At 52.0% G+C, this 27,336-nt stretch overlaps 3 protein-coding genes across 8 annotated transcripts; 1 reads left to right on the top strand and 2 right to left on the bottom strand.

Annotated features, from left to right (window-relative positions):
* Positions 1-624: 624 nt before the first annotated feature.
* si:ch211-140m22.7 (uncharacterized) lies at positions 625-8,632 on the bottom strand. Of its 3 annotated transcripts, none has more exons than XM_023950718.2 (7): positions 8,492-8,632; positions 7,313-7,412; positions 3,936-4,837; positions 3,695-3,857; positions 2,172-2,235; positions 1,201-1,325; positions 625-1,113 (listed from the first exon to the last, which is right to left on the bottom strand). In XM_023950718.2, the coding sequence occupies exons 1-7, from the start codon at positions 8,534-8,536 to the stop codon at positions 1,082-1,084; spliced, it is 1,431 nt and encodes a 476-aa protein (XP_023806486.1). In that variant the 5' UTR covers positions 8,537-8,632; the 3' UTR covers positions 625-1,081. The 3 variants fall into 3 exon arrangements, with proteins under 3 accessions (XP_023806486.1, XP_078795364.1, XP_023806484.1); XM_078939238.1 differs by having other exon boundaries at positions 3,695-3,899; positions 3,939-4,837; XM_023950716.2 differs by having other exon boundaries at positions 3,695-4,837.
* Positions 8,633-8,663: 31 nt separating this feature from the next.
* wdr4 (WD repeat domain 4) lies at positions 8,664-16,000 on the top strand. Of its 2 annotated transcripts, XM_011473634.4 has the most exons (12): positions 8,664-8,799; positions 8,882-9,086; positions 9,509-9,577; positions 10,321-10,452; positions 10,534-10,690; positions 10,897-11,009; positions 13,429-13,489; positions 13,581-13,700; positions 14,240-14,304; positions 14,483-14,669; positions 15,071-15,149; positions 15,415-16,000. In XM_011473634.4, exons 1-12 carry the CDS (start codon positions 8,769-8,771, stop codon positions 15,600-15,602), a joined length of 1,407 nt encoding a protein of 468 aa, XP_011471936.2. In that variant the 5' UTR covers positions 8,664-8,768; the 3' UTR covers positions 15,603-16,000. The 2 variants fall into 2 exon arrangements, with proteins under 2 accessions (XP_011471936.2, XP_078795365.1); XM_078939239.1 differs by lacking the exon at positions 8,664-8,799 and having other exon boundaries at positions 8,927-9,086.
* A 144-nt stretch (positions 16,001-16,144) lies between these two features.
* slc37a1 (solute carrier family 37 member 1) lies at positions 16,145-27,184 on the bottom strand. 3 transcript variants are annotated; one of them, XR_013652605.1, is made up of 20 exons: positions 27,057-27,184; positions 25,887-26,045; positions 25,655-25,736; positions 25,406-25,499; positions 25,217-25,295; positions 24,978-25,113; positions 24,799-24,875; positions 24,549-24,715; positions 20,231-20,286; positions 19,862-19,936; positions 19,089-19,211; positions 18,885-18,975; positions 18,679-18,741; positions 18,522-18,607; positions 18,389-18,437; positions 18,011-18,084; positions 17,858-17,936; positions 17,056-17,153; positions 16,829-16,954; positions 16,145-16,731 (listed from the first exon to the last, which is right to left on the bottom strand). XR_013652605.1 is itself a non-coding variant. In XM_023950714.2 (20 exons), exons 2-20 carry the CDS (start codon positions 25,940-25,942, stop codon positions 16,716-16,718), a joined length of 1,566 nt encoding a protein of 521 aa, XP_023806482.1. In that variant the 5' UTR covers positions 25,943-26,045; positions 27,057-27,184; the 3' UTR covers positions 16,145-16,715. The 3 variants fall into 3 exon arrangements, 2 of the variants coding, with proteins under 2 accessions (XP_023806482.1, XP_023806483.1); XM_023950714.2 differs by having other exon boundaries at positions 16,890-16,954; XM_023950715.2 differs by lacking the exons at positions 16,829-16,954; positions 17,056-17,153.
* Between the last annotated feature and the right edge of the window lie 152 nt (positions 27,185-27,336).

The raw sequence follows: 27,336 nt of genomic DNA, 5'->3' as shown, positions 1-27,336 counted from the left end.
GTGGAGGAACATCTAGAGAGGTGGAGGTTTGGAGCAGAATGAAGATCAGCTGGAATCAGACAGAGTCTCTGTGTGTGAATGAGAAGAACTCCAGAGGAGCGGTGAGGTCAAGGGAGCAGAGGTGGAGAAGGTGGAGAGTCCAGAAGAACACACAGGTAAAGAGGTTGGAACAGGTGGAGGAAGGTTTCAGGTGTGACAAAGGATAAGGTGTAGCAGACGTGGTGAGAGCAGCCATGTTGTTGGTTCAGAGACTCTGAAGCAGAGCTGAAGGCAGCAGAGAGGAAGATGCTGAGCTTCTCTGTGGGACCAGGATGGATCAGGAATGAATCCATCAGAGGATCAGATCATGGATGTTCTGGAGATCCATGCAGGGAAGCAGATGGAGATGTTTGAGAGGAGGAACAGTGATGATGATGGTAGAAGGTTGGAGATACCAGGACAGAGAGGAAGACCAAAGAGGAGGTTCATGGATGAAGGACGTGTGAGGAGGGGTAGATGAAGGCAGATCATGGCTGCATCGCCCTACAGGGAGCAGCTGAAACCTTGTTTGGATGCTTGAACTTCTTGAGAGGTTTTAGCCTAAAGCACACCTTTAGAACAATGACGACACCTGAGCGCACGAAGTGACAAAGAAAAGCTCACAGAAACTTTATTCCAGACAAATGTGGGAACAACATTTCTGAGAAAAGGACCGTTTTTGTTCAGAAAGAAAACTGGATCTAAAGAATACGAATATATTCTTCAGTGAAGTTTCCATCATGAGAGGTTCTGGAAAAGATGCAGAACCACCTGGTCTTTATCTTCTTTCTGTAATGACAAACTACCCCCCACCCAACACAGAAACACCCATGCCCCCCCCCCAACACAGAAAGACCCATGCCCCCCCCAACACAGAAAGACCCATGCCCCCCCCCTCCCCAGAAACACCCATGCCCCCCCCCAACACAGAAACACCCATGCCCCCCCCCAACACAGAAACACCCATGCCCCCCCCCCCCAGAGTCCAGATCATCCACTTTCCACCTGGAGCTTCAGGCAGATGATTCACTGGAAGAACAGGAGAAGGTTCTTCTGTCCTCCTTCACTTCTGTGAGCCTTCGTCCAGCCGAGGCTCTGAAACACACAGAGCAGAGGTCCGGTTAGACCCAGTCAGACCCGGTCCGATCCGGAGTAGGCCGCCTGACCAATGAGTGGACTCACCTGGGAAAGAGAACTCTGGGAAGGACTCCAGGTCTCCACCTCCGTACAACCTCTGCAGCTTGGCCACCTCTTCTGCTACAGTCTTCTGGTAATCTGCGCCGGCGTCCAGCAGCCCCCCAGCTGCCCTGCAAGGGGGAGGGGGGGGTCGTCAGCCATATTTAGGACTCACGATGTATTCATCCACCGAGGGAAATAGTCCCAGAGAACCTGACTCACGCCCCACCACTTCCTCCCAGAAATCTCCCAGCAGGAATCTGTGCGACTCCTTTGTGTTTGAGATCACAACAGGAAAAGAAAAAAACTTCTCTGGAAGGGAAAGGCGAACAGCAGAGAACCACGCGGAGAACCACGCGGCGGTCACAGCGCCGTCATCCGTTTCCTGTCGTCCGGTGAGAGTCTGATCCACACTTCAGGCTCCCGCTCTTGGTGGAGCGGCAAGCTCATTCAGGTAGACCCAGCCTCTTCCTGATCCTGCTTCCCTGCTTCAGACTGTTCGACTCGATGCTTCTGGCTGCTTTGACTTGATGGGCGGAGCTCTAAAATCTGGGCGTGGCCAAAGACTCAGGAGTTTTTTTTAAGTAAACCTGTCTCCTTCCTGCTCTCTCACTGTTGGAGTTCTCGCTAATGTTACGGGTACGAGCAAATCCGGTTTGTCTTCAGCAGATGTCTGCTGCCTTCCTGTTCTTCTGCTTCCTGGTCCCTGGCGGCTGCTCGCTCTTGCCCAGATGCTTCAGGGATTAGCATTCGCCCATCTGTCTCTGTTTGGGCCCCCCAGACTCCAGCAGGTGCCCCCCCGTCTAACCGAGTCTGGTCCCTGATCTTCTGTTCAGATGGAGTTTTGCTCTCAGAACAGTGATCACACCAAGCAACATTCGTGTAATCTGCTGGTCACCTAACTCGGTTAAAATAACCGGTTTGAGAACGTCGGGTGGAGAACTGACGGCAGAAACTCACGTGAAGCTGCGACTCACCGGCTCTCAGAGGAATACTGACGAATAGAGTCCAGGAAGAGCTTCTGGATGGGGTCCAGCTGAGCTGAGGACCACAGAGAGAACACAAAGATCAAACCAGGCCCACGTCAGCACATGTCAGGACAGGAGGACGACCACAAGCACCGTGCACGGGACAGCAGCCGAACACACAGGTGAGACAGGAAGGAGAGTCAGCAGGTGGAGCTGCTGCTGTGGAGGTGTGATGTCAGCAGCACAGCCTCCTCAGATGGGCGACAGACGACGGCAGGTGACAAGGACCCAGAGCAGAAAGTCCAACCCGGACATGGTCCTGGAGGAGGTTCAGAGAGGATTCCAACCAACACACTCAAGAATCCTGATGACCTCAGATGCTATTCTAAAGGGAATCTTCTGGTGGGTCCAGAACAGCAGAGGTTTAATGAAAGTTCCAGAAGAACCAGAGGAAGTGGAGGTTCAAAGATCCTCGGTGGAGATGTCCTCTGTGTTTTACTGGACAGAGACACGATCACGGTGGGAGACCATACCCATCAAATAGCCCACCAGGATGTCGAGTCCTTTCATGGGGAGTTTGGAAACACTGATGACCATAGAATGGATTTTTGGGAATGGAAGATGAAAAAGTGTTTCAGGTCATCAAATGAGGCAGAGGAAGTCTTCAAGGTCAAGAAGAAAATGTGTTGAACATCTGACTCAAGCCCGGACAAAGCCCCGGAAGGTCCTGCCCGTCGGGAGTTCAGAGGAGGAGCAGAGTTCCTCTGGAGGAGGTATGTTGGCCCCAAAGCCCCCCCACCATTAAAATAATAAGAAAACTGTAGATGATCAAGAAGCACAAGCACAGCTCATAATTAGAGGAAGATGGTCATCATCATCATCATCAATTCAGGTAAATTACAGATCAGAAGGATGTGTGGTGAGTGGGGGGTCATCCTGATCGAGTGTCACCCATCTGCCAAAGCCTGAAAGAAAGAGAACCCCCCCCAAAAGAACTGGTTTGGTGATTGCTTCTTTGAAGGTGACCTCACTTCCTGTTTTCAATGAAGGTCTGACTCCTTCAATGTTCCTCAGACCTCAAACTGGCTCCTCGCCATCAAAGACTGACGTCCATCTGAAAGACTTTGTCTTTCATTGACCCCCCCCCCCCCCCCCCCACGCTTTACAGGAACTTCAGAGAAGTCAGAACCTCCAACAATCAACAGGAAGTGACCTCACAAGCAACCCGAGAGGAGACAGGCTGTTCAGAAGCTGCAGGGTCAGAGGTGAGGAGCAGCAGACACATTGACGTTAGTGAGACCCCTCCCACACCGAGGAGCAAACACAGGACAGCTTAGCGACAATGGGGGGGGGGTTGGGAGGTGTGAGGCATTCAGGAACAAGAAGGGACAGTTAGGAGCAGCTGTGAGTCTACCAAGGAGAAGTTCTTCATCCATGCTCACTCTTTAACCTTAAACTCTAGAACCTGCAGAGTTAACGTTGCTGGGGGGCCCACAGAGGAAAAGAGAGGGGAGGGGGGGTTCGGTGAGTACCCTCAGCTGGTCCCTCTGGTGCAGCAGAAGGCTCCTCCTGCAGATTCTCCCCTGCAGCTTCGCCCGCAACTGGAGCAGCATCCAGCAGCTGCTCTGAGGAGGAAACTCCAGCCTCTGCACCATCCACGGCCGGCTCAGGGGCCGCTTCAACAGGGGCCGCTTCCACGGCCGGCTCAGGGGCCGCTTCAACAGGGGCCGCTTCAACAGGGGCCGCTTCCACGGCCGGCTCAGGGGCCGCTTCAACGGGGGCCGCTTCCACGACCGGCTCAGGGGCCACTTCCACGACCGGCTCAGGGGCCGCTTCCACGGCGCACTCAGGGGCCGCTTCAACGGGGGCCGCTTCCAAGACCGGCTCAGGGGCGGCTTCCAAGACCGGCTCAGGGGCCGCTTCCGCGACGGGCTCAGGGGCTGGTTCCGCGACCGGCTCAGGGGACACTTCAGCGGGGGCTGCTTCCACAACTGGTTCTGCAACCACTTTAATGGGGGCCGCTTCAACGGGGGCCGCTTCCAAGACCGGCTCAGGGGCCACTTCAATGGGGGCCGCTTTCACGACCGGCTCAGGGGCTGCTTCCGCGACCGGCTCAGGGGCCACTTCAATGGGGGCAGCTTCCGCGACCGGCTCAGGGGCCACTTCAATGGGGGCCGCTTCCACGATCGGCTCAGGGGCCACTACAATGGGGGCCGCTTCCACGATCGGCTCAAGGACAGCTTCCGCGACCGGCTCAGGGGCCGCTTCCACAGCTGGTTCTGCGGCCACTTCGACGGGGGCCACTTCCACGACAGGCTCAGGGGCTGCTTCAACGGGGGCCGCTTCCACAACTGGCTCCGGTACCGCTTCATCCGTGGTGGCTTCCAATACTGGCTCTGGGGCAGCTTTAACAGAAGCTGCTTCAAGCATCGGCTTTGAGGAAGCTGTATCCACCACAACAGGTGGTGGTGCCTCAGCAGCTACAGCAGGTTCATCTGTGGCCCTAGGAGTGGGCGTGGCCTCCACGGCCTCAGGTGCAGTGACAGAAGGTGGCGGCTGTATTGCAGCAGAAACTGCAGCTTGTGCCGCGGCAGAGACCTCCTTCTTGGGGACGTCAAAGGACTTGTGCTGAATAAGTTTTTCTATATCAAAGTACGTTTTTGGGTTGGCTTTGTCTAGATGGGGGAGGGAGGGGGGCAAACAGACAAAGTTACTGTTGGAAGCGAATCTGGTGACAAAACTGTGCACCAAGAACGCACACTAATCACAACATTGTGATTGGACGTTCGGACAGAACGTCCAACAGCTTTGTTCTCTACAGACGGAAAGAACGTCCAACAGCTTTGTCTCTACAGACGGAAAGAACGTCCAACAGCTTTGTTCCTACAGACGGACAGAACGTCCAACAGCTTTGTCTCTACAGACGGACAGAACGTCCAACAGCTTTGTTCTCTACAGACGGAAAGAACGTCCAACAGCTTTGTCTCTACAGACGGAAAGAACGTCCAACAGCTTTGTTCCTACAGACGGACAGAACGTCCAACAGCTTTGTCTCTACAGACGGACAGAACGTCCAACAGCTTTGTTCTCTACAGACGGAAAGAACGTCCAACAGCTTTGTTCTCTACAGACGGAAAGAACGTCCAACAGCTTTGTCTCTACAGACGAAAAGAACGTCCAACAGCTTTGTCTCTACAGACGGACAGAACGTCCAACAGCTTTGTTCTCTACAGACGGACAGAACGTCCAACAGCTTTGTTCTCTACAGACGGAAAGAACGTCCAACAGCTTTGTTCCTACAGACGGACAGAACGTCCAACAGCTTTGTCTCTACAGACGGAAAGAACGTCCAACAGCTTTGTTCCTACAGACGGACAGAACGTCCAACAGCTTTGTTCCTACAGACGGACAGAACGTCCAACAGCTTTGTCTCTACAGACGGACAGAACGTCCAACAGCTTTGTCTCTACAGACGGACAGAACGTCCAACAGCTTTGTCTCTACAGACGGAAAGAACGTCCAACAGCTTTGTTCCTACAGACGGACAGAACGTCCAACAGCTTTGTCTCTACAGACGGAAAGAACGTCCAACAGCTTTGTTCCTACAGACGGACAGAACGTCCAACAGCTTTGTCTCTACAGACGGACAGAACGTCCAACAGCTTTGTCTCTACAGACGGACAGAACGTCCAACAGCTTTGTCTCTACAGACGGAAAGAACGTCCAACAGCTTTGTCTCTACAGACGGACAGAACGTCCAACAGCTTTGTCTCTACAGACGGACAGAACGTCCAACAGCTTTGTCTCTACAGACGGAAAGAACGTCCAACAGCTTTGTTCTCCACAGACTGATGTCTAAAACAACAACAGGATTTGTCTGGCTTTAGGCCCGTGGGAGCAGGCCCTGGTTCTAACACTCTAAACGGGCCTTCCTCAGAACCTGCTGGATAGAGGGCCCGTTAGGCAGAAGCTGCGTTTAGAGACCTGAGCTGGAAGTCTGGTTTAGCGCCACAGAACGCCTGCGGCTTGACAGAACCGGTTCAGCTCTCCCTGCTGATCGGCCCCTAAATGCCAGGAAGGTGATGAGGCGTTAGCGTTCTTCGCTTCAGAGGAGACACACTAACAAGCTGGTCCTTTTCCACTAAGCTGGTACCAGTTCCAGTCCAGACCCAGAGGAGGTTCTGAGGCCGTCCACCTCCTAAACATTGGATCTCTATAGTGGTTCTAAGCAGAAACCGAGTTTTTGGTGGACCACAGTGGACAGCTGGACTGGGCTGATTAGATCAGGGGTTGGGGGTTCTCAGGCTGACAGAAGAGCAACCACGAGGTCAGAACAAGGACTTGCAAAGGAAGGACCGCCTCCTCCACGTCTACAATCTCTGCCTGAGTGTTTCTGCTCCTCTGCTCTGGTGAACTCAAGCGTGTTAGATGGCGTAGGAACAGCTCTGACGTGGGTCCAGACCTGAAGAACCAACAGTGAGAGTCCCGGCGCGACAAACAAGAACAAGGTCATTTTAAATGGAAAACCGACACAAGGGGACCTGAGGTCCAGTTCTTGAAGGACTGCCATAGTGAAGCAAACAACCAGCGCCTCACGTCTGACTCCCCGTTTACATCCAGGAGTACGTTCCAGTGTTAAAACCTAAGTTCACCTGGTCGTACTTCCTACTACACACTCTGTGGTCTTCCTCATTTTCACAGGACTGACTCATTTTAACCACCAGCTTTTAAACTCCACCCACTTAAGAGCTTTCAGGGCTCATAACCGATCAATCACCTATCAATCAAAAGACCACGCCCCCATTCTAACAGTAATAAACTTAAATGAGACATAAACCACCTGCTTGGCATCGGTTCCTTGGTTTAGTTCATTTTTCCAACAAACCTCAGAACCAACTCAATGGAGGAAGTGGGAGGGGCTAAAGGCAAACAAGGCAGAGCCCAGACCATCAGCTCCCTCCTCTGAAACCAAAGCCAGTCCACAACTCTGCTGGACTGGAACTGCAGGCAGAGGTTCTGAAAACAGAAGCCTGCGCCACCAAGAGGAGAAGCCAGAAGTCCTGAATCTGTGCAGCCATGTTTGGAGCAGAAAAACGAGGCTGACGCCACAGCGGAGGAGGAGGAGCTTCCGCCACACGTCCACGTCTTACCTGGCCGGTTCTTCTTGGTCGACTTGTTGGAGCCTCCAGATTTGGTGCTGAAGGCTGCAGACGTTCTACCCAGACCAGTACAGCTCTCGGCCTGCAAACACTAAAGACAGAAACCAACTTCAGTGAAGTTCTCCCAGGACCCAACAGAACCGGGACGGATCTGTGTGGAGTTAAAGCGAGGTTAGAGGAGGAGGTGCGCTCCGATGGAGAGCCTCACTCCATTCAGACTGAAGACAGACACTGGCAGCTTCACAGGGAGGAGGAGGAGAACTCAGGGTTATGTGAGGCTGCAGAACATCTCAGAACCGGTCTTTGGCCAGTTCACCTCCATGTGTTTGAAGAACCTGTTTGCAGGAGGACATTACAATCTCAACCGGTGTGCAGGTCCAAACCGGGGCGGCAGATGTTTGTCGGTCCTAAACTCAGAACTTCAGGAGCTCAGTCTTCTGTCTATTTCCACTCTGGAATTCCTGGTTCCAGAAATGCCAGCGCTCCAGGACGCATCCGGACAGCTGCAGGGGGCTGTCGGTGTCACAGGTCTAACGGGTCCGGACACACTTCCTCCTGCTTTATGGTGTCGGTCCATTTAGCAGAACACCTCTGACTAGAAGGTCCAAAATAATCTGATTTATGCAGAACTCGCTGCTCAGTTCAAAAGATGTTTTTCTACAAATAAACTTTATTAACCAAACATCTGTACGTATCGTCAGAAGAACACAGCGAATAAAATGATGATTCCATCTGAGTGGATGAAAACATAATGAAAAAGGAGGAAAGTTTAGAGTCTGAATTCCTGAGAGGTTTGCTGTGTTTTTAACGTCACAAATGAAAGTAGAGAAAGACGGTTTCATGTGGCTATATTTACATTTATGTCTATGGAATTTGGCTAAAAGAAGATTTTCATTGAGTAAATGGACCTTGTGTTTTCAGTTTCTTCAAATAATGTAAAATAATATTATGCAAATAAAAAACAAACATGAATAATGTGTTTTTTCCAGCCCGTTTTGAGCACAGGTCCAAAATGTTGTACATGAACAGGTCCAAACAAATGTGAAACGGTTCCGAATGACTAATGCAAACAGAACTGCTGGTGTCGATATCCTTTTGCACAGCTCTAAAGATCAGAACCTGCAGAACCAGGGCTTGAATGACCCAGAATCCTCTCGGATTCGGACTTACTCTCGTCCGGAACAGGCGTCCCGTCCTCAGCAGAGCAGCCGCCATCTTTCTGCTGCAGCCACGGACAAGCAGCACGAGCGCAGAGGAGCACGAACCGAACCGAACCGTACCTCACGGTCCAGGAGAGCCGAGCGTCACCTGTGATGTAACCCAAAATATGTGCTCGACCTCCCGCCAATCAGAGTAGGGACAGCTCCAGGATTGGGCCAATGAGATTATACGGATTTCACGCCACGCCCCCGGCCCCTCCCACAGCCGAAGCCTTCGCGAGAACATCATGTTTGGAAAAGTAAAACATCGACATAGAGGTTCGGCTTGTTAGAATTTTCCCACATAATCTGTTTGGTTCCGGAAAAACGATGAAATGTTTCTGTATCTGACTGTCTTCAGTTTATTTCTCTGCTCGTCCTCTGGGGCAGAAAACACACGAAGAAGAGACTGGAGGAAACGTGACGTCATTTATAGGCGACTGCGCGCGTGTCTGTCTTTCGGTGCACAGACGGCGCGGAAACATGAGGACCCTGGGCTTCTGTGGAGACTGGCTCGTGACCAGCTGTGGCACGAAGCTCGTGGCGGTTCACACGAAGGAGGACAGGTGAGAGCCGCGCGTGCCGCTGCATCAAGGACCACCGCGTGCTCCTCCTGGTAGTTGGGCTCTTCAGTCACGTGATGCAAACAAAACTAGTGCGAGCTGTTGGCTCCATAGTAAAATGATTGAAAAGGAAGCCTATGATGATGATGATGATCATGAGGGTGGAGATGAAGGTGGGACTTGAGTTTGAGGTCCGTTAAGATGGTTGAAGGCAGAAGAGATGGGATCAGGGCTGTTGATGAAGACTATGATGAGGAAGACTGTGGGCAATTTCTGATGACGTTATGGCTCTTGATAAAGATGATGATGGTCTGTGAAGGTCGAGCAAGTGGCCACGCCCTCTGTCACACCAGCAGATCAGACGTTTTCCTCACCTGAAGGTTGTGAAACGACCACAGCTGAAGCACTTCCTGTTTGACCTGCAGAGAGGCGTTTGTGTTTGACTGCAGCCTCGCTGAGAAGAAGCCGAAACAGACGAAGGGCGATGACACCAGGTGAGAACATGGAGCAGGAGGAGCAGAGGCTGATGGGAAATGCAGGTAACCTCTGAAGGCCCGTACACACCGGGACGAATATTCGCCAGGCGTTTTTCGCCACGTCTTTTGTGTTCACACCCAGGCGATTTTCGCTGACGATGAGCCGAGCGAACATGCAATTTCATTCCCTGACATTAGATGGCGCTTAATGTAAACAGAAATACTCCTGTACACAAGGTGGCGCTGCGCAACTTTACGATTCTTAAAGTCGCTTTTCACTCAGAAGAAGAGAGCAAGTATTTACGCGCTAGTCAGAATCATACAAAGAAAACATGAATATTTCAAGCACCAGTAGCTCCAACTGGTGCTTGGTTCGGGGATATTTAAGAATGTCCGTCATTATTTCTTCGCGGCAGTGTAGACGCTACTTGGCGTCTATCTTCTTCGCTGGTATGTGTGCTCAGCAAGGCAGTTTTGTGTTTGAGCGCCCCCAAGTTGTGTTTTACTGTAACTTCAGAAGCTCCAGACACGTGTGCAAAAGCGCCATTCTCATTGGTCCAATAGATTTAGACGCGACGCGTCGGAAAAAAAAACGAACCCGAGGCGTTTTTTTTTTGACGCTTTGGCGCATGGCGTTTTTTCGCGTCGGTGTGCACACTCTCATTGGTGCCCTTTGTTTAGTCACGAGGCGTTAAACGTCGGCGAAAATCGCCGGCGAAATTCCCCCCGGTGTGAACAGGCCTTAAGTCTTATCTTTTCAGCGAGGAAACGGGAAACGACGAGGTGCTCGCCGTCGCCACATCTGCATCTGGAAAGTTGTTGGCGCTGACTGATGACACGAAGAGGCTGGTCCTGTTTGGCTGTGAGCCCTCGTGGAGATGCATCAGCACCAGGTGAGCTTCACCTGCGTGGCCACTGAGCGCCGCGTCATGTCCGGACCCGGTGCAACAGCAGCTTCTGCCTCTGCGGGGCAGGTGGGTGGTCAGGAGGTGCACCGCGCTGACCTTCAGCCGGGCGGAAGACGAGCTGCTGCTGGCCGACAAGTCTGGAGACGTCTACAGCTTCTCGGTGGTGGAGGCGCAGAGGGACGGCGAGCTGAAGCTGGGTCACCTGTCCATGCTGCTGGCTGTGGTAGGACGCTACACTCATGACGGCAGGTTTAACAGCAACCGTTCTGTAGAGAGCGCCGGCGTCACGGAAGGTAAACGCTGAAGATCATGAAGCATAAGCTGAGCTGAGGAGAACCAGAACCCCGAGGAACCCTCTGCTCTGATGAGAACATCCACCTGAGGGGCCGGGACCCTGACCTGCCCCTCCCTCTGTGTGCCCCCCTCCAGGTCATTTCTCCAGACGACAGGTTCATCATCACAGCCGACCGCGACGAGAAGATCAGGGTGAGCCACCGGAGATCCCCCTACAACATCCAGGCCTTCTGCCTCGGCCATCGACAGTGAGTGTCTGAGCCCGGAACACCGGCCCGGTCCTCCCAAGTCCACCTCTGTCCTCAGAGGCGGGTCACAGGGGCAGAACTTAGGTCTGCCAAGCAGAACCAGAACCTGCACTCATCCACGTTAAAGGGAGCCGTCGGTGGATCTGATGTCTGCAGCCGGATTCAACTTCCTTGTTCTCTAGACTTCATGTAGGACCCATTAAAATACATCCATTCCCCCTTAACTACCCCCTTAACAGTTAAGGGGGAAGCTGAAAACCAGAAGCCATAACGAACCCGAATCCATGGAGTTTCCAACTGTACCATCAGCATCCTCGGAACAGTAGAGATTCAGCGCCACATGTTCTAAACGTGGCTTTAGCGTGAGAACAACCGTCGTTCTAAAATAAAACGCTTCTGTTCTGCTAAATCCAGATTTCTTTTATTTTGAAGGCTTGAACGATTTTCTTCTGTTTTCTCTCCGTCTACTTTCTCCACAAAGAAACTTGAAAAGACTTTTGTTAACTTTGCTAGTCATGTGAAGAAATTAGGACCCCCCCCCATTAAAGTCAGCTCTGTCTTAATAATGTTAATAATATATAATGTCCAGTCTGATCTGGAACATTTTCTAAACAAAGGGATTTACCGAAACAAGCTAAAACATTACTATTATTCTACTCAGATCTGAACAAAAATCCCATTTTATTGGAGCTCAACGTTTGGACCTCCTGCATCCTTAAGATGTTTTTGCTCCTTTGGCTGAAATGGCGTCTTTTCTGTGTCATGATCTACGATCCGTCAATTAAATGAGTCTTAAGGGACAAAACTTAAACATAAGCAGGAATTTAGGAAACCCTAGAAAATTCTAAACAGGCTTACATTTTTAATGTCAAGTTATTTTGCTTGGATCACTCGGTGATGTCCAAGCGTGTTCAAATATGTCCAAGCGTGTCCAAATATGTCCAAGCGTGTCCAAATATGTCCAAGCGTGTCCAAATATGTCCAAGCGTGTCCAAATATGTCCAAGCGTGTTCAAATATGTCCAAGCGTGTTCAAATATGTCCAAGCGTGTCCAAATATGTCCAAGCGTGTCCAAATATGTCCAAGCGTGTCCAAATATGTCCAAGCGTGTCCAAATATGTCCAAGCGTGTCCAAATATGTCCAAGCGTGTTCAAATATGTCCAAGCGTGTCCAAATATGTCCAAGCGTGTCCAAATATGTCCAAGCGTGTCCAAATATGTCCAAGCGTGTCCAAATATGTCCAAGCGTGTCCAAATATGTCCAAGCGTGTCCAAATATGTCCAAGCGTGTCCAAATATGTCCAAGCGTGTCCAAATATGTCCAAGCGTGTCCAAATATGTCCAAGCGTGTCCAAATATGTCCAAGCGTGTCCAAATATGTCCAAGCGTGTCCAAATATGTCCAAGCGTGTTCAAATATGTCCAAGCGTGTCCAAATATGTCCAAGCGTGTCCAAATATGTCCAAGCGTGTCCAAATATGTCCAAGCGTGTCCAAATATGTCCAAGCGTGTCCAAATATGTCCAAGCGTGTCCAAATATGTCCAAGCGTGTCCAAATATGTCCAAGCGTGTCCAAATATGTCCAAGCGTGTCCAAATATGTCCAAGCGTGTCCAAATATGTCCAAGCGTGTCCAAATATGTCCAAGCGTGTTCAAATATGTCCAAGCGTGTCCAAATATGTCCAAGCGTGTCCAAATATGTCCAAGCGTGTCCAAATATGTCCAAGCGTGTCCAAATATGTCCAAGCGTGTCCAAATATGTCCAAGCGTGTCCAAATATGTCCAAGCGTGTCCAAATATGTCCAAGCGTGTTCAAATATGTCCAAGCGTGTCCAAATATGTCCAAGCGTGTCCAAATATGTCCAAGCGTGTCCAAATATGTCCAAGCGTGTCCAAATATGTCCAAGCGTGTTCAAATATGTCCAAGCGTGTCCAAATATGTCCAAGCGTGTCCAAATATGTCCAAGCGTGTCCAAATATGTCCAAGCGTGTCCAAATATGTCCAAGCGTGTCCAAATATGTCCAAGCGTGTCCAAATATGTCCAAGCGTGTCCAAATATGTCCAAGCGTGTCCAAATATGTCCAAGCGTGTCCAAATATGTCCAAGCGTGTCCAAATATGTCCAAGCGTGTCCAAATGTGTCCAAGCGTGTCCAAATGTGTCCAAGCGTGTCCAAATATGTCCAAGCGTGTTCAAATATGTCCAAGCGTGTCCAAATATGTCCAACCATACAGGCTTTCAGAGGATCTCCTCATTTTTTCACATGACTTTAGTTTGAGGACCTCAGTTCAGCAGGCGGAGCGGCTCCTGCTAGAAATGGGACAGGTTGGGTAGGTGGTGGTGGGGGGGAGTCGGGACCCCTCCCTCCCCCCCTCCCTCCTCCAGTCTGAGGTGATGAAGGTCACCTGCTCTCTCCTCAGGTTCGTCAGCGCTCTGCACATCCCAGCGGGACGTCCTGATTGGCTACTCTCTGGATCAGGGGTATGTCCCCCCCCCATCACACACGTGTTTGTTGTCATATGGGGGAGGGGGAGCAATATGGGGGTGTTAAACCAAATGCTGTACCTGCCAGGACGGGACCGTGAAGCTGTGGGAGTTCGAGTCCGGCCGACAGCTGCAGAGCTGGGAGCTCCAGCAGGACGTGTCTGCAGCTGAACAGAACCAGAACCAGGTCCATCCTGCTGCAGACCAGGTTTGTCCTGCAGTCTCTGTGTTCTTCAGGGGGTTTTGAAGGTTCCATCTGAGTCTTTGACATCCAGAGGAGGCTGGATGTCAAACACGGAACCGAACAGTCCAGAACGTTATATCAGACCCGGACTGGATCAGACTGGAACCTCGTCTGAAAGGTTGGTCTTGTGTAGAGTTTTCCGATGATCATCTGAGGTGGACGTGGAGCCCTTCTCCATGACTGACGGCAGAAAGGTTCTGATAGGTTCTGCACTGAAGCTCCCGGCTGTGAACGGCAGACTGAGCATGTGCAGAGGCTACGGAGGAGCCTCGTCCGGCTGTGGATCTTGGTGCAGGTCCTCTTTCTGGGTCAGTAATGAAGGTGGAAGATCTCATGTTCTGAGATGCCGACTCAGAACCGGGTTTCCAGGATCAGAGTAGAAATGAGGTTTAGGCTTAGTCTGGAGAACAGAAGGTGGATGCAGCAGAACGTCGTCCCACAGCTGGGCTGTAGATCCGAGGACTTTCAGGATCTGAGCATGTTTGCTCCTCTGTATTTCCCAGGATGCAGCTGTTTGCAGCGTCACCAGCTCGCCGGATGCTCACCACGTGGCCATTCTGTGTGAGAGGTGAGTGACGCTACACGCCTGGCCCTTCAGCCTTTGCCTTTAACACCTGCTTCATCCAGACTCGGGTCGCCCGGTTCTCGTGGGGTTCTAGACACAGACAGACTGGCAGGAACCTCAGAATCTGTAACGGTGGTCTGAAGTGGATTTCCTGGAACCTCTGTGTCCTCCGTCTCTGCAGAGACTCCAGCCGTCATTTGTTCTGTCTGGACTCGGATGGAGGGACTGGCTTCGGCCCCCCCCACATGCTGTCTCTGGCCTGCTCTCCTCTGGACGTGAGCTTTGACCAGGAAGGCCGGCTGTGGGTTCTGATGGACTCCTGTGAGGACCCGGTCCAAGTCCTCTGCTGCAGTCAGAGCGGCTGGCAGGTACAGGTGGTGGCTCCATTCTGCTCATGTGGGGGGGGGTCTGTCCCAGAAGCTCCAGGCTTTGGTCGGGTTGATCATCTTATAACTGATAGATGGAAAGTTCTGCACCTCAACAGAACCTGACCCAGAGGATTTCTTTGAAAGCTCCCACCTCCAGACCACAGCGTCCGGGTCGGGTGGAGATCTGGGTCACGGCAGCTCCTCCGTTCTTCTCCTCGTCTTCCTTCTTATCGTATTTTTTAACGAGGGGGCGGAGTTCTGATGGTCCGTTTGGATCAACGTGTTGGCCTGCTGTCTCCAACAGATCCGGCTCAGACTAGCTCAGCTGATGTACTTGGATTTGGTTCTGATCCAGTTTTGGTGGGAGGTGAGCGGCTCATAGTCTGTTTTTCTCCCCCCAGAGCCTCAGGGGGGGGAGTGGGGGTCCTGAACTCTGTCGAGTGATGGGAGGTCTGAAGCCCCACTGGAGCCGTTCTGAGGGTGAGGCGCACACACGCACACATACACACGGAGGAGAAGGCACACACACAGGCCCACACACACACACACACATGGAGGAGAAGGCACACACACAGGCCCACACACACACACTCAGACACACACAGCTACACAGACCCACAAACGGATGAAGAAACATAAAAGCCACAGATCTGAGTTCTAACAGAATCTGGTGGTCCAGTCAGCACCTGTTCGGATAGGTTAGGGCCTCGGCCCAGTTTCAGTGGTTCTGTTCTCTCCATCCTAGCGTCCACCAGGAGCTTCCAGCACCTGTTCAAGGTGAGCTACGACAACGTGACGTCGTACCTGCAGAAGAAGCAGCAGCGGCTGGAGGAGCAGCTGAAGAGGAGGGCGGCGCAGGAGGAGAAGAGCAACAAGAAGTCCAGGGGGGAGGAGTCCAGCCCGGAGAACCCGGAGGAACCGGAGAACATCTGAACATGTGCTGAACCCAATCAAATGCTCCAGAACCGTGGGAGGGTCCGAGGACCGCTTTAGCTCCACCTGGTCTGGACTCGGAACCAGACCTTCAGAGGAGGTCTGCTGGACGGATGGATCTTCCCAGCAGAGCCAAGTCTTCATGGACTTTGTTTCATTGACTTGACATTGGTTCTAGCAGAACCCTGGAGAGGTTCTTCATGAACATTCTGGACTGATCCACTTCCACGACTCGCTTGATGGTCCTTCTAGAAGCTTTTTGTCAGAGCAGCTCTGTGATGCCTCTGCGGTCATCAGAACTTTGTGTTTCATGACTGAGAGAAGGTCTTCATCACTTCTTCACCGTAATCCAGTTGAACTTTGTTTTTTACATCTCAATAAAACCCCCCTCACCCCGTGAGGTTCTCCCCGATCCTTCTGTGAACCAAGACTGGAACCTGTTCAGGAACCAGATCTACTGGCACCAGATGGTTTCTGCAGAACCTTCATCCACCAGTAGATTAGTTTGTTCTACTGCAGAACAAACGCCCAGACACTTACAGTAGAATTCAAAATTTTTTAATTTTCTCATTTTTAGGTCTTAAAATGTAAAAAAATGAAACTTTTGTCCTAAGATTAGAATTTTACACTGTAGTTCTCATGCCATTGCGGCTCAGAGGTCCAACAGAACCAGTCATGAGGCCTCTGAAGTCCGGGTCCAGCAGGACCGAGGTGTTGGGACACAAACGACGCCGAAGAGAAGAAAGGCCACATTTATTTGCTCCCAGAAACGGACCGCGCCCACTAGTGGGTCTTTGTAAACAGAAATCAAGTGCAAAGTCAGGAAACGACCACAGACAAGGCACGCAGCTTTGAAAAAAGTGCACGAGTTAGTGCACGTGAGACGGCACGGCGCCTCAGCACTCACAGGAAGTGACCTCACAGGTTACACCCACAACCTTCATGATTGGTGTGGACAGATCCACAATAAATTAACCGAAGACCACAATAAATAAAAGGTAAACAGAAAACGGTCCGTAAACGGCTCCTTCATCGCGGACGAGAGAGGAAGACTCCACAGAACGGAGAAAACGTCTGCGGCAGGCGAGGAAGAGGAAGGTCCAGACCTGCAGCTCAGTGCTTCTTCAGCCTGAAACACACAAACAGGAAGTCGTGAACACACAAACGCACAACAACGCAGCACAAAAGGAGGGCGCGCCGACGAGGCAGCTCTGCACACTCGTTACCATGACGACAGTTCAGAAGAGTCCCACATCAGACATGAAGGATCCAAAAGTAAAGACTTACTCCACGGGAGAAATGGGACCAGATTTAGACGAGGTCATCTCATTTGTCACGAGGCGCAACAACAACTACACAAGCAGAGACACAAACAACAAAGGTGAGGTTCAGTCAGGGATGATCATCAGGTCCGGAGGAGGAGGCGGAGCTCTGAGCTGCTCCGTTCACTGACCAGCAGGGCGAAGAAGTCCGCCGCCATCAGCATGTAGAAGACCTTATCCCAGCCGTACGATGACAGCAGCCCCGCCAGCAGGGGGCCCAGTGCCGCACCTGAGCACAAACAGGCAGGTAAGAGGCCCCCCATCTGTAACCCCCACCAACAAGAGCTTCACATCCCAGTGAAGCCTTTTAGTCAGGGTGGGGTCACTGCTCTACTGCTGCTGACGGCCCAGCTTCAGCATCCGGGCAGCTGATCAGTGCTGGAATGCTGACATCATCATCAGGACCAGGTCAGAGGTCAGAGGTCACCGTGCAGACAGACTCTGTCCTCTGATGCCCGAATGGGTTTGAAGTAGGGACGGCCTGTTTGACGCGGACGCTTCGGCGCGCAGATCACGTGGTTGATGACGTATGACGCGCCAAATGCATCGTTTGAGTTTTAGGGTTCTAGTCCAGCATTTTACTTTTTGTTTTTTATTTGCTTTGTATTTATTTCCTTCATGTATGTGTGTTTTGCTGTGTCAAGCGCGTCTCACAGAAATGAACATGTTGTGTTTTAGGTTAATCATCGTTAACAACATTGTTTTGTTTTAGGTTTTTTCATCATCATTTCTACATTGAAGTGTTACAAAGAGCTTAGTTGAAGCGTAATATACGTCCAGTCCGCCACCAGATGACGCTGTTCTGTGCGGTTCAAAGCCCTGAATGGGTGGTTCATATTTCTGGCAGAATTACATGAACCCCAACGAGGCTTCATGGGGCTTCAATTCCCATCCCTAGTTTGAAGTATCAAGGCGCGCGTGTGGAGGACTCACCCACAGATCCCGTCCCATCGATGATGGCGGTGACGGTGGACAGCGCTCTGGCGTTTCCCTTCAAGCTCTTGTGGGTCCCCTGAATTCACACGGACAGAACCACAGCTGAGCAGAACCGTCCACGCTGGATCTGCAGCAGTTCTGTGGGCTTACCAGGTCAGCAGACACCGCCGTGGTGATGAGGGCGTACGGGCCGTTCACCAGAGCTCCAGAGACCAGCAGCATCCCTGTAACCACAACCGGGTCAGATCCGGACCTCCACATCCACAGAACACGGAAAACTAACCTACACTTCCTAAACACGCGATTCTGCCTCTTATGGAATTTTCTGGATTCTTCTCGTCTTTAGTTTGATGCAGAACTCTGGATGAAGAACATCCAACAAGAACCAGAGTCTCTCTGACAGGATAAAGTTCTGGTTCTAGAGCGCTGCATAAACTAGTATTTTGTACAATCAGATCCCTTCCTGTCCCGACATCCGTCCAAACGGCGCCGAGAAGAGACGGTCTGAAAAGGGACGGATGATCTCACCGATGGTTGGACCCAGACCGAACTGGCTGATCATGGAGAAGCCGTAGAGCTGGAGAACAGAACCAGGAGGAGACAGTGAGAACAAACCCACGGAACCGGGCCGCGTGGGGGAGAAGGTCACGTGCACACTCACGGTGGGGGCGGCCAGCAGCAGCATGACTGCGCACGTGGTGGCCCTCTTTCCCAGTTTGTCAGAGATCACACCTGCCAGGACCCCCCCTGTGTGGACAGGTGAGCACAGGTGTGAGCTCGGAAGGTGAACGCAGGTAAGTGGTTGGAGACGTACCTACCCACAATTCCCCCAACATCAAAGAGAGTGGAAAGGTCGCCGGCTCTCTTTGCATCCAGGTGAGCTGAAACAAAAGCACAGGTTCTGCATGTCAGCTCACCGCTAACTCGAGGCTTGTTACCATGACAACACACGACTGCGCTCAGACTTTTATTGTGAAGGCTAGGACTGGAGCTGACTTCCTGTTAGCACCTGCGCGGTACTCACCTGCTTTGGTGATGTAGAGTGGCAGCCAGAAAAGGAAGGTGTAGCTGACCAGCTTAGCAAACAGGAGACACAGAGAGAACTCCACCACGCCCTGCAGAGGAACACCGCCGCCGTTAGCACGCCGCCACGGAGAACCGCCGCCCGGCACAAGACACACGACGAAGACGCACGGCTTCTCCCCGCCTCCATGAGAAGGTCACTTACTGGGATCCGCAGCGCGCCCATGAAGCTGATGGCGGAGGGCTCGGCGCCGCTCTTCACCACCATGACAGGCTGCAAGGGGATGCAGGCGTCGTCCTGAGGCAGCAGCAGCTCCGTGTCACAACCCTAGTGTGGACCGGACGCACAGATCAGGAACCAGAACCGGATCCCTTCTCAGAACAAGACAGGTCAACCAGCAAAGGAAGCGTGTCAGGTCAATCCAGAACGGTCTACACCGCCACGCCGCACCCTCCCCTTCGCCCTCATGTTGACGGCGAGTCCACGTTTACTGTTACCGCTAAACACCTGAACCCAAAAGAGGTCCCAGAACCAGAGCCGCGGCACGTTTGGATCTAGAATGACTAATCAGTAAATGAGCAGCTGGAGATCCAGGTTCTGACCCGCTGACCTTTCCATGAGGATCTACCTGGAAAGATAAAGACAGTCCACCGACCCGGGAATACGTCATGGTCCACCGACAGAATGCCTGCTGGTTCATCCCAGGACGTGTTTTCTGTCCAGGACTGAGACCCCCCCATCATCATCAGACGCAGTGATGAAGAGTGGGGACTGACTTCTGTGAGGGAAGATCTGGATCTGGATTTCCTTGGTTACTACATTCCAATTTAAACTCAACAAAAAGTTTGTTTTTGTCTAAAGAACAATAAGAAAGCCCCCCCCCCCATCCAATCCCTGATGGTCCGTGTGAAGCGTTGGTGACCCCACACAGGAGACGTTCTGACACCTTCTAGGGGAACCCTCAGAGAAGCACACACCTGGTTTTTGTGGTGCTTGTACTGCAGGTACACCTGGGTGTGTCCGTTGGCTCCGCTCCAGCACTTGGCTGGAACCTGGAAGAACAGGATTGGATCCGGTCAGCAGGTTCCTCTGGGAACCTTTACCGCCGCTGAAGTCACAGATTCACTCCAATGTCAGGATCAAACCGCAGTTTTAGTCAAAAAAACTGATTTATGGAACAAAGTTAGAACTCTGTCACAAGTTATGAATCAAAAGGTTTTTTTCCAGAATAAAATGCATCATCTTTCTAAAACTGAATCTTATTTATTATAATGGAACCTGGACATCTCCACAGAGACGACCCGGTTCTGCAGAACCGCTCGGAGGACATGGAGGCGTCTACTCACACTCTGGACGCCTGGAGGCAGGTTCTGCGCGTGGATACTCCTCAGGTCGTTGGGATCTACAGAAACGAGGAGAAAGGTCGGGCAGGTCAGCACGGAAAGACGTTCCTGCTGAAGCGGAGAACCTCACAGAACCGGAAGGTTCAGGAAGAAACTTCACAGAACCGCAACGTTCAAGAGGAGAACTTCACAGAACCACCACGTTCAAGAGGAGAACCTCACAGAACCGCAACGTTCAAGAGGAGAACCTGACAGAACCGCAACGTTCAAGAGGAGAACCTCACAGAACCGCCACGTTCAAGAGGAGAACCTGACAGAACCGCCACGTTCAAGAGGAGAACTTCACAGACCCGCAACGTTCAAGAGGAGAACCTGATAGAACCGCAACGTTCAAGAGGAGAACCTCACAGACCCGCCACGTTCAAGAGGAGAACCTGACAGAACCGCCACGTTCAAGAGGAGAACCTCACAGAACCGCCACGTTCAAGAGGAGAACCTGACAGAACCGCAACGTTCAAGAGGAGAACCTGACAGAACCGCAACGTTCAAGAGGAGAACCTCACAGAACCGCCACGTTCAAGAGGAGAACCTGACAGAACCGCCACGTTCAAGAGGAGAACTTCACAGAACCGCCACGTTCAAGAAGAGAACCTCACAGAACCGCCACGTTCAAGAAGAGAACCTCACAGAACCGCCACGTTCAAGAAGAGAACCTCACAGAACCGCCACGTTCAAGAAGAGAACCTGACAGAACCGCCACGTTCAAGAGAACTTCACAGATCCGCAACGTTCAAGAGGAGAACTTCACAGAACCGCCACGTTCAAGAGGAGAACCTCACAGAACCGCAACGTTCAAGAGGAGAACTTCACAGAACCGCCAAGTTCAAGAGGAGAACCTCACAGAACCGCCACGTTCAAGAAGAGAACCTGACAGAACCGCCACGTTCAAGAGGAGAACTTCACAGAACCGCCACGTTCAAGAGGAGAACTTCACAGAACCGCCACGTTCAAGAGGAGAACTTCACAGAACCGCAAGGTTCAAGAGGAGAACCTGACAGAACCGGAAGGTTCAGGAGGAGAACCTCACAGAACCGCAACGTTCAAGAGGAGAACTTCACAGAACCGCCACGTTCAAGAGGAGAACTTCACAGAACCGCAACGTTCAAGAGGAGAACCTCACAGAACCGCAACGTTCAAGAGGAGAACCTCACAGATCCGCCACGTTCAAGAGGAGAACCTCACAGAACCGCCACGTTCAAGAGGAGAACCTCACAGAACCGCCACGTTCAAGAGGAGAACCTCACAGAACCGCCACGTTTAAGAGGAGAACCTGACAGAACCGCAACGTTCAAGAGGAGAACCTGACAGAACCGCAACGTTCAAGAGGAGAACCTGACAGAACCGCAACGTTCAAGAGGAGAACCTGACAGAACCGCCACGTTCAAGAGGAGAACCTGACAGAACCGCAACGTTCAAGAGGAGAACTTCACAGAACCGCCACGTTCAAGAGGAGAACTTCACAGAACCGCCACGTTCAAGAGAACTTCACAGAACCGCAATGTTCAAGAGAACTTCACAGAACCGCAATGTTCAAGAGAACTTCACAGAACCGCCACGTTAAAGAGGAGAACCTGACAGAACCGCAACGTTCAAGAGAACTTCACAGAACCGCCACGTTCAAGAGGAGAACTTCACAGAACCGCAACGTTCAAGAGGAGAACCTCACAGAACCGCAATGTTCAAGAGAACTTCACAGAACCGCCACGTTCAAGAGGAGAACCTGACAGATCCGCAACGTTCAAGAGGAGAACTTCACAGAACCGCCACGTTCAAGAGAACCTCACAGAACCGCAACGTTCAAGAGGAGAACTTCACAGAACCGCCACGTTCAAGAGGAGAACCTCACAGAACCGCAATGTTCAAGAGAACTTCACAGAACCGCCACGTTAAAGAGGAGAACCTGACAGAACCGCAACGTTCAAGAGAACTTCACAGAACCGCCACGTTCAAGAGGAGAACTTCACAGAACCGCCACGTTCAAGAGGAGAACCTCACAGAACCGCAATGTTCAAGAGGAGAACTTCACAGAACCGCCACGTTCAAGAGGAGAACCTGACAGAACCGCAACGTTCAAAAGAACTTCAAAGAACCGCCACGTTCAAGAGGAGAACCTCACAGAACCGCAATGTTCAAGAGAACTTCACAGAACCGCCACGTTCAAGAGGAGAACCTCACAGAACCGCAATGTTCAAGAGGAGAACTTCACAGAACCGCCACGTTCAAGAGGAGAACCTGACAGAACCGCAACGTTCAAGAGGAGAACCTGACAGAACCGCAACGTTCAAGAGGAGAACCTGAAAGAACCGCAACGTTCAAGAGGAGAACCTGACAGAACCGTCACGTTCAAGAGGAGAACCTGACAGAACCGCAACGTTCAAGAGGAGAACCTGACAGAACCGCAACGTTCAAGAGGAGAACCTGACAGAACCGCAACGTTCAAGAGGAGAACCTGACAGAACCGCCACGTTCAAGAGGAGAACTTCACAGAACCGCAACGTTCAAGAGGAGAACCTGACAGAACCGCCACGTTCAAGAGGAGAACCTGACAGAACCGCCACGTTCAAGAAGAGAACCTGACAGAACCGCCACGTTCAAGAGGAGAACTTCACAGAACCGCCACGTTCAAGAGAACCTCACAGAACCGCAACGTTCAAGAGGAGAACTTCACAGAACCGCCACGTTCAAGAGGAGAACCTCACAGAACCGCAATGTTCAAGAGAACTTCACAGAACCGCCACGTTAAAGAGGAGAACCTGACAGAACCGCAACGTTCAAGAGAACTTCACAGAACCGCCACGTTCAAGAGGAGAACTTCACAGAACCGCCACGTTCAAGAGGAGAACCTCACAGAACCGCAATGTTCAAGAGAACTTCACAGAACCGCCACGTTAAAGAGGAGAACCTGACAGAACCGCAACGTTCAAAAGAACTTCAAAGAACCGCCACGTTCAAGAGGAGAACCTCACAGAACCGCAATGTTCAAGAGAACTTCACAGAACCGCCACGTTCAAGAGGAGAACCTCACAGAACCGCAATGTTCAAGAGGAGAACTTCACAGAACCGCCACGTTCAAGAGGAGAACCTGACAGAACCGCCACGTTCAAGAGGAGAACCTGACAGAACCGCAACGTTCAAGAGGAGAACCTGAAAGAACCGCAACGTTCAAGAGGAGAACCTGACAGAACCGTCACGTTCAAGAGGAGAACCTGACAGAACCGCCACGTTCAAGAGGAGAACCTGACAGAACCGCAACGTTCAAGAGGAGAACCTGACAGAACCGCAACGCTCAAGAGGAGAACCTGACAGAACCGCAACGTTCAAGAGGAGAACCTGACAGAACCGCAACGTTCAAGAGGAGAACCTGACAGAACCGCCACGTTCAAGAGGAGAACCTGACAGAACCGCCACGTTCAAGAAGAGAACCTGACAGAACCGCCACGTTCAAGAGGAGAACCTGACAGAACCGCCACGTTCAAGAGGAGAACCTGACAGAACCGCCACGTTCAAGAGGAGAACCTGACAGAACCGCCACGTTCAAGAGGAGAACTTCACAGAACCGCCACGTTCAAGAGGAGAACTTCACAGAACCGCCACGTTCAAGAGGAGAACTTCACAGAACCGCAAGGTTCAAGAGGAGAACCTGACAGAACCGCCACGTTCAAGAGGAGAACCTGACAGAACCGCCACGTTCAAGAGGAGAACCTGACAGAACCGCCACGTTCAAGAGGAGAACCTGACAGAACCGCCGCGTTCAAGAGGAGAACCTGACAGAACCGCCACGTTCAAGAGGAGAACTTCACAGAACCGCCACGTTCAAGAGGAGAACTTCACATAACCGCCACGTTCAACAGGAGAACTTCACATAACCGCCACGTTCAAGAGAACTTCACAGAACCGCAAGGTTCAAGAGGAGAACCTGACAGAACCGCCTCGTTCAAGAGGAGAACCTGACAGAACCGCCACGTTCAAGAGGAGAACCTGACAGAACCGCCACGTTCAAGAGGAGAACCTGACAGAACCGCCACGTTCAAGAGGAGAACTTCACAGAACCGGAACGTTCAAGAGGAGAACCTGACAGAACCGCCACGTTCAAGAGGAGAACCTCACAGAACCGCAACGTTCAAGAGGAGAACCTCACAGAACCGCAACGTTCAGACATTTCATCGGAAGGCTCAGCAGAGAAAAGGGTCCTGCTGGTCTGCGGATTGTCTGCTGGTGCAGTTTCTCCTCTGAAGGAGGAGGAGGAGGAGGAGAAACTCACGTTCGATGAGGAAGAGGAAGCAGACCACCCCCATGGCCATGATGATGAGTCCTGGGATGATGAAGGACAGGCCCCAGTTGGAGGAGACCCAGTAGGCGGCGATCAGGGAGCCCAGGATGTTCCCCACAGAGGTGTGGGAGTTCCACAGCCCCATGATGAGTCCTCGCCTGACGTGGGGGGGTCACACACCGTTAGGGGCCGAGCTTCGTCCCCCACCCCCACCAGCAGCTTCAGCCTGCACCGAGCTTACCTTCCCTTTCCAAACCAGTTCCCGATGCAGGTCACCACACTGGGCCAGCCGGTGGTTTGGACCAAGCCGTTGGCCACCTGTGTGAGGAGCAAAGGAGACGGCTGTGACTCCTCCTCCTCCTCCTCCTCCTCACAGGAAACGAAGCTGCATTTGTTTGAAAGCCCCCTGACTGCACTCACCTGCACAAAGATGTAGAAGCTCAGGCTGTGGATGTTGTATATGTAACCCATACCGAAAAGGCAGGTGAAGAAGCCGCTGCTCAGCATCCCCACGGTGAGGTACAGCCGGATGGGCAGACGCTCCCCGATGATGCCGCTGTGGGGGTGGGGGGGGGGGAGACGTCAGCTTCCTGGTTCCTCCCTTCACCTCTGACGTTCCTCCATCAGGGAATATCGTTCCTCTGATGGAACCGTCTCACCTGAGGTACATGCCGACGGCGTAGGCGCACAGGAAGGAGTAGTCCATCGTTCCCAGCAGCTCCTTGTAGTTCTTCTTGTCTGAGGACACAAACTCTGAGTGAGGAATGGAAACATCTTCAGGCTGTTCCAGAAGTTCTGTCCTAATCACTGTTCCTGATCGTCAGCCAGAGGAGGAACCAGTCACCAACCAAAAGGTTTCCAGCTGCAGTCCATGTCAGGCCGGAGCAGCAGTGAGGAAGGGCCCTGGCCTCCAAACGCTGAGCAGTTCTTATGAAGCTCGCTCTGCCAGTGAGGGAGCAGAAGAACATTCACTTCAGAACCAAGCAGCCCGAGGTCCATCGGACCCTCTGAGATGTTCCAGCATTAGCTGATGTTTCCAAACATCTCACCCCACAACCCAGGCTGACCTTTGACCCCCCTCAGGTGACACAAATTACCTTCACAATGCTGATGGGTTTCCTGGAGAGGTGGAAGCTGGTGTAGAGCAGGAATGTGAGAAAGAAGGTCAAAGCTCGGTACCTGCAGGTCCAACAGAACACGACAGAGGAAAGAAACAAAACCAGAGTATCAGCGTCAGGTTCTGTCTGAAACATCAACGGAAGGATCAAACAAGATTCTGAGACATCATCATGGTTCTAAAAGTGTCCTGCAGAACTAATGAAGACTCACCATTGGTCCTTGTTAAAGGAAGCCAGCAGTCGAACCCCTGGAGGAACCGGCGCCATGTTGGACGTTCTGGATGAAGCTCGCGGATCAGACTGATGGTTATCCAGACATTGCTTCAGCTTGTCCCAGAGGACCTCGGGTATGTGGCGGGACAGAGGCGGTCTGAATGAAAGGAGAGAAACGGACCTCCATCAGGGAGCAGAACCATGAAGGTCATGAAGGTTTGAGCAAACGGGTCACAGGAAAGCAGAGGTTCTGATCCATTTGTGGAGTCCAGATGTGGGTTGGATCAGAGTCTAACCACGTTGGCCTAAATTCTCCCTCAGAAGCCCGAGGTTCATGGACGCCTTCTTCCATCAGCAACCCTCTGGTGACCTGCTGGAGTTCTGTCAGTCAGAGGGGTTCTGAAGGTCCAGAACAACCTCCATCTTCGGACGCCAGATGCGGTTGTGGATCTGTTCTTCAGAGACTGGACCGTCATGGTGCAAAGCTTCTCTGGACCTCGGATCTTTCCTTTGATGTTTCTGTGTCACGTGGGAGCGCCGCCTCTGATGTCGCACGCGCCTCTGAGGATGATGAAGGTTCTGTTGGAGCTCCGGGACCAGAGAAGACTCTCGGAACCTCTCTCCTCTGACCTTCGGCAGCTTTCGTGCTTAACTCGGGACCGTCACGAGGATCGGTGCGGCGGGTCACGTGATCCGGTTCAGACCTCTGGCTCTAAGTTTAAAGCGAATGCAGCAGGTGTGGTGACGTCACTGCTTCCTGGTACCGGACTGAAGCGCTGTCAGGGCACCGTTGTCCGAACCGGACCAGTACTTTACAGTTTGAGGTGTGATCGTCCCAAACATGGTTCGACTCGGACCGGTTCTGGAATTCGTTAATATTTAAGGTCTTCGGTCGGATCCGGACCGAACCGTGTCTGCTATGCAGGTTCGCTCAAAAATATGTTAAATAAAACAAAGAATCAATCGAATAAACCCAGATGGTCTCAAATCGGAACCGAGTCAGCGTCAGGTAAGGACGAAACCACGGAACCGGCACGCGCTGACGGTATCCATGCTTTGACCAGCGGCGGGTTCTGGTCCCGTAGGTTGGACACGCGGTTCACGGGTCCTGGACCGGGTTCCGAGCTTGAATCCAGAACAGGACCTGTGTTCGAGCTGCCGAACTCACCTTGAATCCTGACGTGAGTCTGTCCCGGAGTCCACTTCCTGGTTGACTGAGAGCGAGCATCTGTCACTGCGCGCGCGCACGCACTACTCTGACGTCACTGTATTCAGCTCCGATTCCGAAGAAACCACCTGGGGAAAAAAAGAAAAAAGAAACCACCTGTTGGTGCCGAACCCAGAACTTCCCTGGACCGGAAACGACTCTAGTTGGGCCTCCTTTACAGAATATAAGCGGTTCTGTTTCGACGCGGGTTCGAATCCCACCTGGTAATAAGAGGCACTGA

This window comes from Oryzias latipes, chromosome 21 (genome assembly GCF_053564925.1).
Source record: "Oryzias latipes strain Hd-rR chromosome 21, Olatipes_Hd-rR_3.1".
In the NCBI taxonomy this organism is placed as follows: Eukaryota; Metazoa; Chordata; class Actinopteri; order Beloniformes; family Adrianichthyidae; genus Oryzias; species Oryzias latipes.
The sequence above is the reverse complement of the archived record's forward strand: the minus strand, read 5'-3'. Positions and strand labels throughout refer to the sequence as shown.